Genomic DNA, 12681 nt, shown 5'->3' with positions numbered 1-12681 from the left:
TCTGGCTGTGCAATTTCGAGGACTGCCTGTTAACTTAGGGATGGAACTTTATCCAGGCAAGCGAAAAGTATCAAGTACAAACACCTTTGTACATGCACGCGCAAAAAAGAAAAAAGAAAAAAACAAGATATCAAGTGACCCCGAAAACGCTAGACACCACTGAAGGTGAATTATGTATATGTGGGGTAATTGTGAAGTCGAGGTTTCGACAAGTATTTCGCACAATAGAAGAACGTATAGGCAACGAATGTGGAGTCGGGCTCGACTCATAAGCTGGAAACAATCAAGCTCTTGCCTGCGCATCGCGGCTTGGCGGTTCCAAGGCTTTTAGTGAGTTTGTGAACCACGTCGGTGGCGTTCTTTCCTTCCAGACGCCTCTGAATACATACCGCAACATCGCAGGAACATCTTTGGACGAACTGTATTACGCACACGCAGGTTGCTCTCGAAAAAAAAAAAAAGCGAGACACAAGTGTTACACGGCCTTGGAAGTGCTCTTGACAGACAAGTGCAGAGCTCCGAGCAGCCATTTCTGAGTCAGTCACTAAATTCAAGAGAACATCGACATGCGCACAGATTGAAAAGGAATGTCTGGCATATTGGCGTGAATGTGCGAAACTTTCGACGAGTACCGGAGAGGTTTACATTTTGTGCTACACAGACCACAAGCAATTGGCGGCGCTAATGGTAAAAATAGAAGCTCACCTCGGGTTTATGGCTTTGGGTCAAGCTGGAGCCGAGACTGGACACTGACACAGCAGGACTCACGTCGGCCGAGTACTATTTGGTGCCTATGTTAGTCCAGCTAACTACAGATTTTTAAAGAGAAACTAATGAGGAAAAAAAAAACGATTTGAGCTGTGTTGGCGAAATTCCCTTCCATAATACTAAAAGAAGCTAGAAGACGCTTGATCAGCGAGGAAGGAAGCCGAAAACTAAAGACGGTTGGCGACGCCGCGACGAACTTTTACGCTCCAGGCCGCCGTGTCGTCATAGGTTTTCGACGCCGTCTGCCCGAGACTAATTAGGATTTTATGAGTGAAAATGAGCTACGTTGTATCCTAAGTGAGCCGAAGCCTAACTTTAGAATTTCAAGAGCCTTTACTTATCCACAATGGCTGGAATGCGAAAATACTTTGCAAGACACGTGACGTCACACTGGCGTACCGGCCCTGGGCTTACGGCGCAAAATTCAAGAATGAAACATTGACCGTCATTTTTTCCCTTGATTAAACACGGTATTACTGCGAAATGTATATAAATCAAAGTATGGTTCTTCAAGAATGCTTTATCAATGTAAACTGATACAGGTGCATTCTGAAGTAAAAGGTGCGGCGTAGACGACGGCACACGTTGAGATAACACACACAATGTGCCTGCATCTCTCTTATGTGTGTAATCGTCTACGCGCCTTTTTCCTCAGGATATGCTAAACTAAAACGCGCAGTTTTCTACCCTAACGTCTGATACAGGTGTTTCTTTTTACTGTCTCTTTAAAAACCATTACCGTTTCTTTAATTCTTTGCAGTGTGACTGCAATCACCTTCTTTCTTTAATGAGGCAACGCACAAGACCAAGATATAGTTGACGATCTATAATGAAAGCGACTACAGCGCCGATACGGACAAGCGACGGATAACAAACAGACGGACACAAGACACAACGCGTGCGTCTGTCTCTATGTGATTCGTTTCTTGTCCGTTCCCGGGGGCGCTGCGGTCGCTTTCGTTGTACCGAGGCGCGTTGCGAGCACACGCGGGATCGAACTATCGCTTGCAAAGCGTGTACTTCGAACGTAGCGCGAATCTTCTGAGTGCGAGTGCATACGCCGCTCCGCAACAGGAGGACACGACCCGGCGCACGTCGGCCGTGGAGCGGGCCCTGCGCTGGCGGACCGGCATGTGCCTGCTCCTGGCGCTCGTGGTGGCGGCGTCGGCGCTGCTGTTCGTCTACCTGCTGTTCTTCAAGGACCCTCGCCGGCGCGTCGACTACTGCTTCACCGAGGACTGCGTGGCGCACGCCGCCGAGCTGCTCGGCACGCTCAACGCGGAGGCCGACCCGTGCCAAGACTTCTACGAGTTTGCTTGCGGCAAGGCGACCGACGCCGGAAGGAGTGGGAGGGATCCGCTCGTCCACAGGATGTATCTTAGGTATACGCGCCGCTGGGCAGCGCGCGGTGCGACCGCTGGCGTTTGTGCGCGAGTTTGTATACCAGAGGTCGTGCAACTTGTTCACGAAAGTCGGCGTGAATAGCGTGAAAACAATCTGCAGTGTTTTCAGTAGAGAGTCGCTAAAGATAAGCTGAAGAGGGAGGCTAACCTACTTCGTTATGTACGTTTCGTTATAACAGTTGTCGGCAGGCACGGTCGACAGCGGCATTACTACGTACTAGTTACTATTTACTCGCCGCGCCGTGCGCCGTCAGATTTGGGCCTAATCGGCGCGAAGTGATCAGTGAATGTTCATTAGGAAACGAAAGCGGTTTGTTACGGCCATTTAGAGTAAGTCATGCATGGTTTATTAAAACGGTGTGCTAAATAGATTATTTTCTTTGAGAACAGGGGATACGCGAAATTCCGTGAGCAGGCTTTCCCACACAGCTGACTTGCCCTAACTAAAATGGCCGCATTCCAGGTTGTGGCGCTGTTAAATCAAAGGCGCGTTTTGAAAACTTGGATGGGGCGAGGGAGGGAAGGCAGCAGGAAGGGCATAAAGCCCATATGTTGACAGCTTAATTATACGATTTTAACACGAGGAGCGCCATCGTGGTTAGTTCAAACTGAGGGTGGGGAAAAGATTGCTTACGAAATTTAGCATATCTCCTTTGTAAAAGCAATTGCAAGTACCTTGTGATATAAATTATTTCCTTATAACCTGTTATGTAATGAGCTGTGACTGCAGAAAGCACGAAGCTGTGGAATATGTACGTTTCAGAAGAACCCGCATACATGTATGGTAGTCGTTGCTAGCTACGAGCTATATTTGAAATTTACGACAATTTTCGATTCTTTTCACGGAGGTGCCTGTGACTTGCGGTTTTCTTCAGAATTCTTCAGTATTTTTAGTGGTCCATGGACCTGCGCTCACCCACTCTTCGTGATGTATTTATGCCAGAAGTTGCACACACATTCGCGTCAGCTCTCACACTCGCTGCCACTCAAACGCGCCCATAACTGACGATACACGCACTCTTCCGCGCTCGTACGCCCAAAGACTGAACATTAGAGGGAAGATATATCAAGGGCACACCCATTTCGTTTTAGTAACACCTTCGTATGCGGGGCCGCCCATGGTGATTATTTGTGTGATATCACTAAGTGATGATGATGACTTGCCCGGTATTTGGTCTTTTTTTTTACCTCAAGATTGTTCCCACACACATCCTCCTTATTTTTTCTAGCTATATTGGGGTACCAAGCCTATTGTCGGATCAAGATTGCACTTTGCCTAGAAAGGCCGTTTTGATGCACTGAGACGGCTCACCTACAAGCTCTTCGGTATGTGTCTCTACAGAAGTCTTGACAGACGGAGGCACATATACTTTTGGCGGATATAATTGGAGCGAGGCATTAAGCGCAGCCGGAATCCCTTATGAAATTTGCCCGGGCAATTCAGCGGTATTTTACGTCACTATAGAAGCCACTAAAGAGTCACTAAGATCTAAAAAAAAGTAACGTTACTAAAAACTCGCTAAGTTTACCGACTTTCTCGTCAAGTTACCAAGCAACGGTGCCGTCGCGTGCCGCAGGACCCTCGATGCCGGCGCCAGATCGCTCGAGGAAAACCAAGCCGCCACCGCCGCCGCAGGGTCCACGCTCACAGCCGAGCTGCTCTACCAGAGCTGCGTCGGCCCGAAGCGCAGCGACGCCGAGCGCAGCCTGGCCGAATTCCGAGAGTTCCGCGCTGCGCGCGGCATGCGCTGGCCCGAGAGCCCGCAGCCGGCCGACGGCGTGGACCCGCTGGACCTGATGCTGGACCTGGCCATCAACTGGAACCTCAACTTCCTCTTCGACGTGCGCGTCCTCGCCCTGCCGACGGCCGAGCCCGCGCTGGTGCTCTCCCGCGGCAAGCTCGGCTACGTCTGGCAGGACGACGTCCGCCGCAGGTCCGTGCAAGGCGGCGCGCAGGAATACGAAGGCTACGTGCACGAGTACTACCGGGTCCTCTCGGTGGCGCCACAGTCGAACGTTACGGCGGCGACGTTGAGGGAACTGGAGGAGGCCATCCTGGCGGCCAAGCTCGACGTGGCTGCCGACGAGTCGGAGCAGGTATATGCAGAGTGTGGAGAGGGGTGAAAATGACGCAGTTTAGGCAGTGCGCAGTCATACGGAGACGGTAGGTGAAGAACGCAGGGCGACCGCAGCATATCGAATGAATGCTTATTGAGAAAAGCGTGCTAAGACACAGCAGACTGGGTACGACTTAAGCAAATTGCTTAGTCACATGAACAATACAATCACTAGCCATAGTTAAAAGCAGTTTATTCTCTTGCGTAGCAATACCGACGCCTGGCTGAGGCACGTGCTCTCACGTTTTACAATGAGGTCGAAACGGCGCGCGTGCACCGTTGCGATCTCGGAGGCCACGGAAAAGGTGTCAGCGGTTTTGCACGTGCGCTGATCGCGGTGCCTCGTTGCATATGATTACGGGCATGCTACCGGCCGTGGTGGCGTACTGGCTTTGGCGTTGCACTGGTAAGCCCGAGGGTGCACGGGATCAAATTCCCGCCGCGGCGACCGCATTTCGATGGGGGCGAAATGCACAAACGCCCACGTACCGAGCATTGAGTGCACGTTAAAGAACCTCAGATGATGAAAACTAATTCGGGGTCCCCCAGTACGGCATGCCTCATAATGACTTCGTGTGTTTTGGCACCTAAAGCCCAAGAATTTGATTTTTACCGACATGCTGTCAAAGAACGGCACGCAACCACACTGGCGACAATGACTTGACAGGCGACAACCTGTACATATTGGAGAGATCCGTCTGTACTTTCCCACAGGTTAAAGGTAAAATGCACACAACTCGTCCGTTTGCAAGCTGCTTGCAATGGCAGGTAGCAGGCGCAGCATTTTCACTGTTGATACTGAGGCAGCAGGTAAAGCTGTCGCTTGGTTTTGTGATCTGTGAGAACGCTCTATAGAAACGCAAGAAGTGTCAAGGCAAACGAGTTGCTGATTTATGAATGCATTCAGTGGCTATTTGGATGGTGTAGCGTGCTTGTAGAGCTCTGGACAAATATGGTATCAAATATTCCGTATAGCCCTTTGTGCTACGTCTTCTAATTTTGTTGCAGTGCAGGCGCAAGGGCACGGACATCAAAGTCACATGAGACAACACACAGCGCCAACTTCAAACAACAGACGCCCACACAGTGATGCACTGTGTCCCATGTCAGTTCCCTTGCGCCTGGCTACAACAAACTACTAAACGCGTCAGCAAGCTCACATAGCCACTGTGATCGACTTCTTTTCTACCGCAGTTGTCTAATTAAGCATTGTACCACTGTACCGTGTCATTTTAAGCCACATGATGATAAATTGCGCCTATTTCTCTTAGAATAAGTGTACTCTGCTCAATTTTATAACACTGACCTTCAGCATTACCCATTGCAACTTTTCAAAAAAAAAAAAAAGGATGGGTAATGCGCATACTGCACTCATAATTTTCTATTGACTGTTAATGAACCTCCAACGTGTGGTAGATGTGGTGAGAGGCTCACCGTTCTCAACGTTCGCGTAGAGTGTCGGGAAGCCGAAAGAGAGAGAAAGAAACATTTTACTCTATAGCCTACCGCTATTGGTGTCGCTCTCCAACCTGCTATGTTTCTCAGCGAAGAACCGCTTTTTAACACCAAAGCTATTCTAGATTTTTCAAACGATGTGATCTTGCATATTACTAGCAAAATAATTTCGTAGCGCATCCACTCTGCAAAGGATGCCGCTGTGATAGTTTTTGTATAGCACATGCCTTCAGGTCCTTGCGCTTCAGGGGCTCTGTTAAGGCAGTAGCGCTTTTTGAAAAATTTTGCCTTTGACATATTTTAGTATAACGTCATTCTTTCACAATGTATCTTTCGCGTCCGTAGCATAATTCATAATCATTCCCACAATTTTAGTACATTAGTTTTTACGCACTTTACAGTGATCGTCTGTTAGGCCCCTTTACATTTCCGTCACATCCACAGCTCGTAATTCATTGCTCAACTTTGAACTCATTAACACTGACCTGGCTCTCTTTGTCATTCTTTGGTTTTGGGCTGCTAAGCACGAGGTCGCGGGAACGAATCCCGGCCACGGCGGCCGCATTTCGACGGGGGCGAAATACGAAAACAACCATGTACTTAGATTTAGGTGCACGTTAAAGAATCCCAGGCAATCCAAATTTCCGCAGTCCCCCACTACGGCGTGCCTCATAATGAAACCGTCGTTTTGGCACGTAAGGTCGCAGTATTCTTTTCTTTTGTCATTCTTGGCCCTTGCGCCACAAGACACTACATTCATGACCAACCATTCTATTGGCGCTATAGGTAACTCATTTCCTCACATGAGCTCCCTGACTATCTCGCTTACCCATCATTCTCTCAAGTACAAGCTCGTTCGGCCATTGATTCACCCACCCAAATATGAGAAATAAAATGTTCATCTATAGTACGAAGCTACGAGGGAAACCCGTGCAATTTTCTCTGTAAAAAAAAAAAGAGCTCTCGATTTTTAATTCGCTCTGCGATCGTCTTGCCTCATCGTCTTGCTCCGATGGTAGAGCAACCGCCCCGGAAAGGCGTTGGTACTGGATTCGATCCCTGGAGCATTACGGATTTTTTTTTCGGCCGCGTGAGAAAAACCGCACGAGTTTCCTCTGTAGCCTCGTGCAACACTGGCGTGGATAACAACTTGTCCCTCTCAGTAATATTCTTCCACCTTACGGGGATCTGCACAACTGATTTGCCTTACTAACTTAAATCTTATTGCAAACGCAGGTATATGAACACTCCGGGCACATTTCCGCTTCCGGTGTCGGCGTCGCCGTCACCGTGAGGTACCGCGTGAAGCCCAAGGGCGATAAAATGAGCCTGTGACAGCAACTCAATCTCGCGCACGCAACGGAGGAAAACGGGGAGGAAGCGTGCCGTATTCCGTCGCGCGCTAGGCTCCGCCCGCGCCCGCCCGCCCGTGCCGCTGTATATTGAAAGCTGCCTGCGACGTGGACACAGTTCACCGCGTGACTTGTTTTCGCGGCTTTGTTCGCGTTAATTCGAGACGCAGCAAGAAGACCAATTCGATCGCGGCTGCTGCCGCGCTTCCCCACTCCAGCGCAGCGAGTTTTGACGGTCATCGAGTGAAATGCGTTCATGTTTGCTTGTGCGCGCGCGACACCATGCTTGCTAATTTGGTTAGGATGCCTATGTTTACGGGGTTATACGGCCGATATAACTATTATCATTACTTCGTATAGCAGTTCACTGATTTACTAAACTGCGACTCACGGCGAAACTGCGACTTTTTTTTTCTGTCTCACATTCTCCTGCCACTCTTTTTTTCCCCGAACAGACCTGGTTTCAGTTTAGCTCCCTCGGCAACAACACGCCCTCTGTTGAACCCGGCGCGTGGCTTACGCTGGTCAACAAGCAGTTTGCGGGGCAGTTCGTTTGGTCCGACGAGCACTGGGTCGTCGTCGACGGGCCAGCGGTGCTCAGCCACGTGGACAAGCTGCTGCAGGCCTACGGAAACCAACTGCTAGTCGTGGGTCTCGCCTGGGTCTTCGTCCAGTCGCACCTTTGGGCGGTCGCCAACAGGGCCGAGCTGGTCTTCCGCGATGACACCGTCGGACACCGCAGGCACGCCTGCTTCGAGTACGCCGAGTCCCGATTCGGTTTGCTGAGTGTGGCCGAGCTCCTGGCTAAGACTTTCGGCCCGGAAGACGCCAGGCGGAACGTGGCTGATTTCGAGAGCGTCCTGAAACTAGCCGCTGCGGCGAAGCTGGGCGAGTCCACCTGGATCGAGGCTTCAGCTAAAAAGGTGGCGCTCCGTAAAGTGGACAGGCTCTCGCTGGTGCTGCTGCCGCCGGCCGATTTCTTCGACAAGGATTGGCGTCAGCGACTCGGCGATCGCTACGGCGCCGCTGGAACGGTAGGCAACTCCCCAGAAAGCGTCGCGAGACATCACCTGGACGAGCCTTCACGTCGTGATGTCGCAAGAGGGATAATGTTTAAATTTCGAAATAACATTTGGTCGATCTAATCTTTGCATGCATGGTGCAGGAGAGGCGCGGTAATCTTGTGCTTAGTGCAGAAATTACGTGACCCGTGGAAGGCTGGGTGGGTTTAGGGGTAAGATGGGGTGTGGCGTGCCAGCTCTTCCAACTAGTGCGTGCGAGATGACTGGAGGGTCGAAAAGAGGGGATACGGGAAAATTACGGCGCGTGATGGCAGGTCAAGTAGGTGTGGTGCGCCCAGGAGGTAGCCCTCACAAACCTTGAGAGTACGGCTAGGCGTGATCCAGCTATAGCATTAAATACGTCTTTATTTCTGCATGCCAACGTCTTATTTCTCTACTTTTCACTCTTGCACTGTTTGTCAATACAAAAGTGTATACGAGAAAGCTGAATTTCTCCAGTGGGTGTTAATTGAAGCTCATTTATATTGTATCCCCTACCTCGGATCGCTGACGCCCTTGACTGCCTCCATGGTGCTCGCTACTTCTCTTCTATTGACCTCCGCTCCGGCTACTGGCAGATTGCTGTGGACGATCTCGACCGCGAGAAGACTGCTTTTGTAACTCCGGACGGTCTTTATCAATTCAAAGTAATGCCGTTTGGTCTATGTAAGGCTCCTGCCACTTTTGAACGCATGATGGACTCCCTTCTTCACGGTTTCAAATGGTCCACATGCCTGTGCTACTTGGACGACGTCATAGTATTCTCCCCAACGTTCGCTACGCACCTCGAGCGCCTCTCGTCAGTCCTGGACGTTTTTCGTCGCGCCGGTCTGCAACTGAACGCATCGAAGTGCCAATTCGGCCGTCGCCAGATTACCGTCCTTGGGCATCTCGTTGACGCGAACGGAGTGCAACCGGACCCAGGCAAGATCCATGCTGTTACGCACTTTCCTGTTCCGAAGTGTGTCAAGGATGTGCGCAGCTTCATCGGCCTTTGTTCCTACTTCCGCCGTTTCGTGAAAAATTTCGCGGCCATAGCACGACCACTAACCGAGCTTTTGAAAAAAGACGCCCCTTTCCAGTGGGGCGTTAACGAGGCCTCTGCATTCTCGCATCTAATCGACGTTCTCACAACGCCTCCCGTTCTGGCCCATTTCGATCCGTCTGCGCCTACCGAAGTTCGTACTGATGCCAGCGGTCACGGAATTGGCGCATACTGGCACAACGCCAGCGCGGCAACGACCGTGTTATCGCTTACGCCAGCAGGCTCCTCTCACCCGCGGAGCGCAACTATTCCATCACTGAGCGTGAGTGTCTGGCCCTAGTTTGGGCGGTTGCGAAGTTCCGCCCATACTTATATGGCCGACCCTTTTCCGTTATCCCAGACCATCACGCGCTTTGTTGGTTATGCTCATTGAAAGACCCTTCAGGAAGACTTGGTCGCTGGGCCCTACGCCTCCAAGAATATTCGTTCTCTGTCACCTACAAATCTGGCCGACTACACAAGGACGCTGACTGCCTGTCTTGCTACCCGGTAGACGAGCCTGACGACGCCGACAGTAGTACTGCCGACGGCATTTTCTCTGTGTCTGCCTTCGTTAACATCGCCGATGAGCAGTACCGAGACCTATCGCTGCGAGTACTCATCGAGCGTCTGCGCTCTACACCTACCGACGCATCCGTTCGCCGATATGTCCTCCAGGGCGGCATTCTGTACCGAAGGAACTTCCTCCCTGACGGATCTGATCTTCTTCTTGTCGTGCCAAAACATCTACGACAGACTGTGCTCTTTGAGATGCATGACGCACCTACTGCAGGACATCTTGGCGTAACCCGCACGTACGACCGCGTCCGCCGCCGCTTCTATTGGCCTGGTCTCGCTCGCTCTAATAATAATAATATATGGGGTTTTACGTGCCAAAACCACTTTCTGATTATGAGGCACGCCGTAGTGGGGGACTCCGGAAATTTTGACCACCTGGGGTTCTTTAACGTGCACCTAAATCTAAGCACACGGGTGTTTTCGCATTTCGCCCCCATCGAAATGCGGCCGCCGTGGCCGGGATTCGATCCCGCGACCTCGTGCTCAGCAGCCTAACACCATAGCCACTGAGCAACAACGGCGGGTTCGCTCGCTCTGTCCGACACTATGTTGCTGCCTGTGATACCTGCCAGCGTCGGAAAACACCTCAGGTGCTACCTGCCGGTCATCTCCAGCCGATCACTGTCCCTGTGGAACCGTTCTTTCGTGTTGGATTAGACCTCCTCGGTCCCTTTCCCACGTCATCCTCTGGGAACAAATTGGTAGCCGTCGCAACTGACTACGCCACCCGATACGCTATCACGCGGGCTCTCCCTACCAGTTGCGCCACTGACGTCGCGGACTTTCTCTTGCGGGACATTATCTTACTTCATGGCGCCCCGCGACAGCTGCTCACTGACCGTGGTCGTAACTTCCTCTCGAAAGTTATCGCCGACATTGTACGTTCCTGCTCCACTCAACACAAGCTGACTACCTCATACCATCCTCAAACCAATGGCCTGACAGAGCGGTTAAACCGTACTCTTACCGATATGCTGTCAAAGTATGTTTCCAAGGACCACCGCGACTGGGACATTGCGCTTCCTTACGTCACATTCGCTTATAATTCTTCCCGGCACGACACCGCCGGATTTTCTCCCTTTTATCTGCTCTACGGTCGCGAACCGACCTTGCCCCTTGACACGGCACTTCCTCCTGCTTCGATCTCAACAAGCGAGTATGCGCGCGACGCCATCGCTCTCGCCGACCATGCACGCCAGCTTGCCCGTGCTCGACTGACGGACTCGCAAACCACTCAGCAGCGTCAGTACAACGCCCGCCACCGTGACGTGCAGTTTTCGCCTGGTGCGCTCGTGCTCTTGTGGTCGCCCTCTCGTCACGTCGGACTTTCACAAAAGCTCCTTTCGCGATACACAGGACCCTACCGCGTGCTGCGCCAGGTGACGCCTGTGACTTATGAAATTGCTCCTGTGAGCTCAACCTCGTCATCTACTCTGGCGTCTAGTGATGTCGTGCACGTCAGTAGGCTCAAGAGCTACTACACTGCTTCAGAGTCCAGCCTTTAGTCGCTCCGGGACGGCGCTTTTGCCGCCGGGGGTAGTGCTACGGGGTATGCTCCCACTGACGAAGAGCTGAGCAGGAAGAAGACGAAGACGACGATTTAGAAGCTAGCGCGGGCTGTTGCCTCTTGGCCAAGCGCAGCGTATTTTCCTTGTAAATATATTTGTACATAGCTTGTCGTCTGCGTCTTTCTACGTAACAATATTCTATATCGAGTACCCTATTCTTGTGGCGTATCTTATGTAGTTTGAGTTTCCTCAGCTACTTAGTTTGCTTACGACGACACAATGTGGTCACACGCCTTTTCCAGGGTGTTGTGCTTTCTCGGTTAAGGTAAATATTTATGGCCTCTCCACTCCTTTGACGGGTCAGTTGATGTAGAACGCACATACAGTACCGAAACGACACAAAGAAATACGCCGTTTGACAACTTTCTGCCTTGGGATGTCTCTAACAACCTCACCGTGCCATTATCCACCACGTTCGGGAACGCGCCCGCTCTACGCCAATTTTCATTTGTGCGTCCCCGCAGGGCTTTGTGAGCAACCTGCTGAACGCCTCGCGTTCCTACCGCGACCTGCGCTCAGAGAGGTCGCTCTTCGACAGCGTCTGCAGCCGTCGCATGTTTCCCAGCGACCGCCACGCCAGCTACGTCTACGTCGCCAATCGTGCCGACGTGTCGCTGGGTTCGGTCGCGGCTCCGCTGTACTACCTGAAAGGCACGTTCGCCATGAACTACGGCGCTCTGGGCACGGTCTTGGCGGCGCAGTACGCCAGGAGCTTCGATCTGCGCGGCAGCGGGCTCGACGAATCCGGCAGGCGAACGCGCTGGTGGAAGCAGGCCGACTACCGCAGCAGGGCAGAGTGCGAGCTCGCGGCCCACAACGGCAACGAGTCCGCCCTCGATGCGGTGCGAGTAAGGGAACTCCTCGTTGCTGTTCGTTTCCTCGGCGGCGGCGAATCGGATTTTTTCACGCCCGTACGAATGCTGAGAGGGTCAGATAGACGATTTTGTATCGAAAATCTTGCACTATAGATCCTGTGGCACACCTGGTGAACTGCACAGAAGGTACGGTGCGGTCCACTGTTAAAGGGACACTAAATGCAAACACCAAATAAGCACAGACGAGTAAACTATTCCCTGAAAACTCTATTTTCGTGAATTTCGCGATGATATGTTGATTAGCAGAGAAAATGAAGGTCAAAGTTATTCTTCTTTAACTTCGCGCCGAAACCACAGCGCTTGTTCATCTGTGTGAAGCCACGAATTTCAAAGTATTTTTGGGGGGGGCAGGGGGCGGGGACGCTTTGGCTCAATAAAGGTTCCCCGAACTTGCCATGTTCAATCTTTGACTCCTTTAGAACGCAATGCCTGCAGTACGTTTTTTACAGATAAATAAATAATTCGCGCCTCGTACACGC

General features: G+C 51.6%; 1 protein-coding gene and 1 long non-coding RNA gene across 4 annotated transcripts in view; one reads left to right on the top strand and one right to left on the bottom strand.

Annotated features, from left to right (window-relative positions):
- LOC135897070 (uncharacterized) overlaps positions 1-3846 on the bottom strand; it is a 53363-nt gene extending 49517 nt beyond the window's left edge. The window contains exon 1 of the long non-coding RNA XR_010562889.1: positions 3721-3846. This is a non-coding gene — a long non-coding RNA (uncharacterized lncRNA). The remainder of the gene's footprint in view (positions 1-3720) is intronic.
- The window catches only part of LOC135897069 (neprilysin-1-like), a 53781-nt gene that overhangs the window by 37760 nt on the left and 3340 nt on the right, over positions 1-12681 (top strand). For 2 of the 3 annotated variants that reach the window (XM_065425650.1, XM_065425649.1), the window contains 4 exons: positions 1843-2150; positions 3749-4268; positions 7551-8129; positions 11792-12175. In XM_065425650.1, the coding sequence (XP_065281722.1) occupies positions 1843-2150; positions 3749-4268; positions 7551-8129; positions 11792-12175 (1791 nt within the window). The remainder of the gene's footprint in view (positions 1-1842; positions 2151-3748; positions 4269-7550; positions 8130-11791; positions 12176-12681) is intronic. The other variant, XM_065425651.1, reaches the window with a different exon arrangement.

The sequence above is a fragment of the Dermacentor albipictus genome, chromosome 5 (assembly GCF_038994185.2).
Source record: "Dermacentor albipictus isolate Rhodes 1998 colony chromosome 5, USDA_Dalb.pri_finalv2, whole genome shotgun sequence".
NCBI classification, from domain to species: Eukaryota; Metazoa; Arthropoda; class Arachnida; order Ixodida; family Ixodidae; genus Dermacentor; species Dermacentor albipictus.
This window is presented reverse-complemented; position numbering and strand designations above follow the sequence as displayed.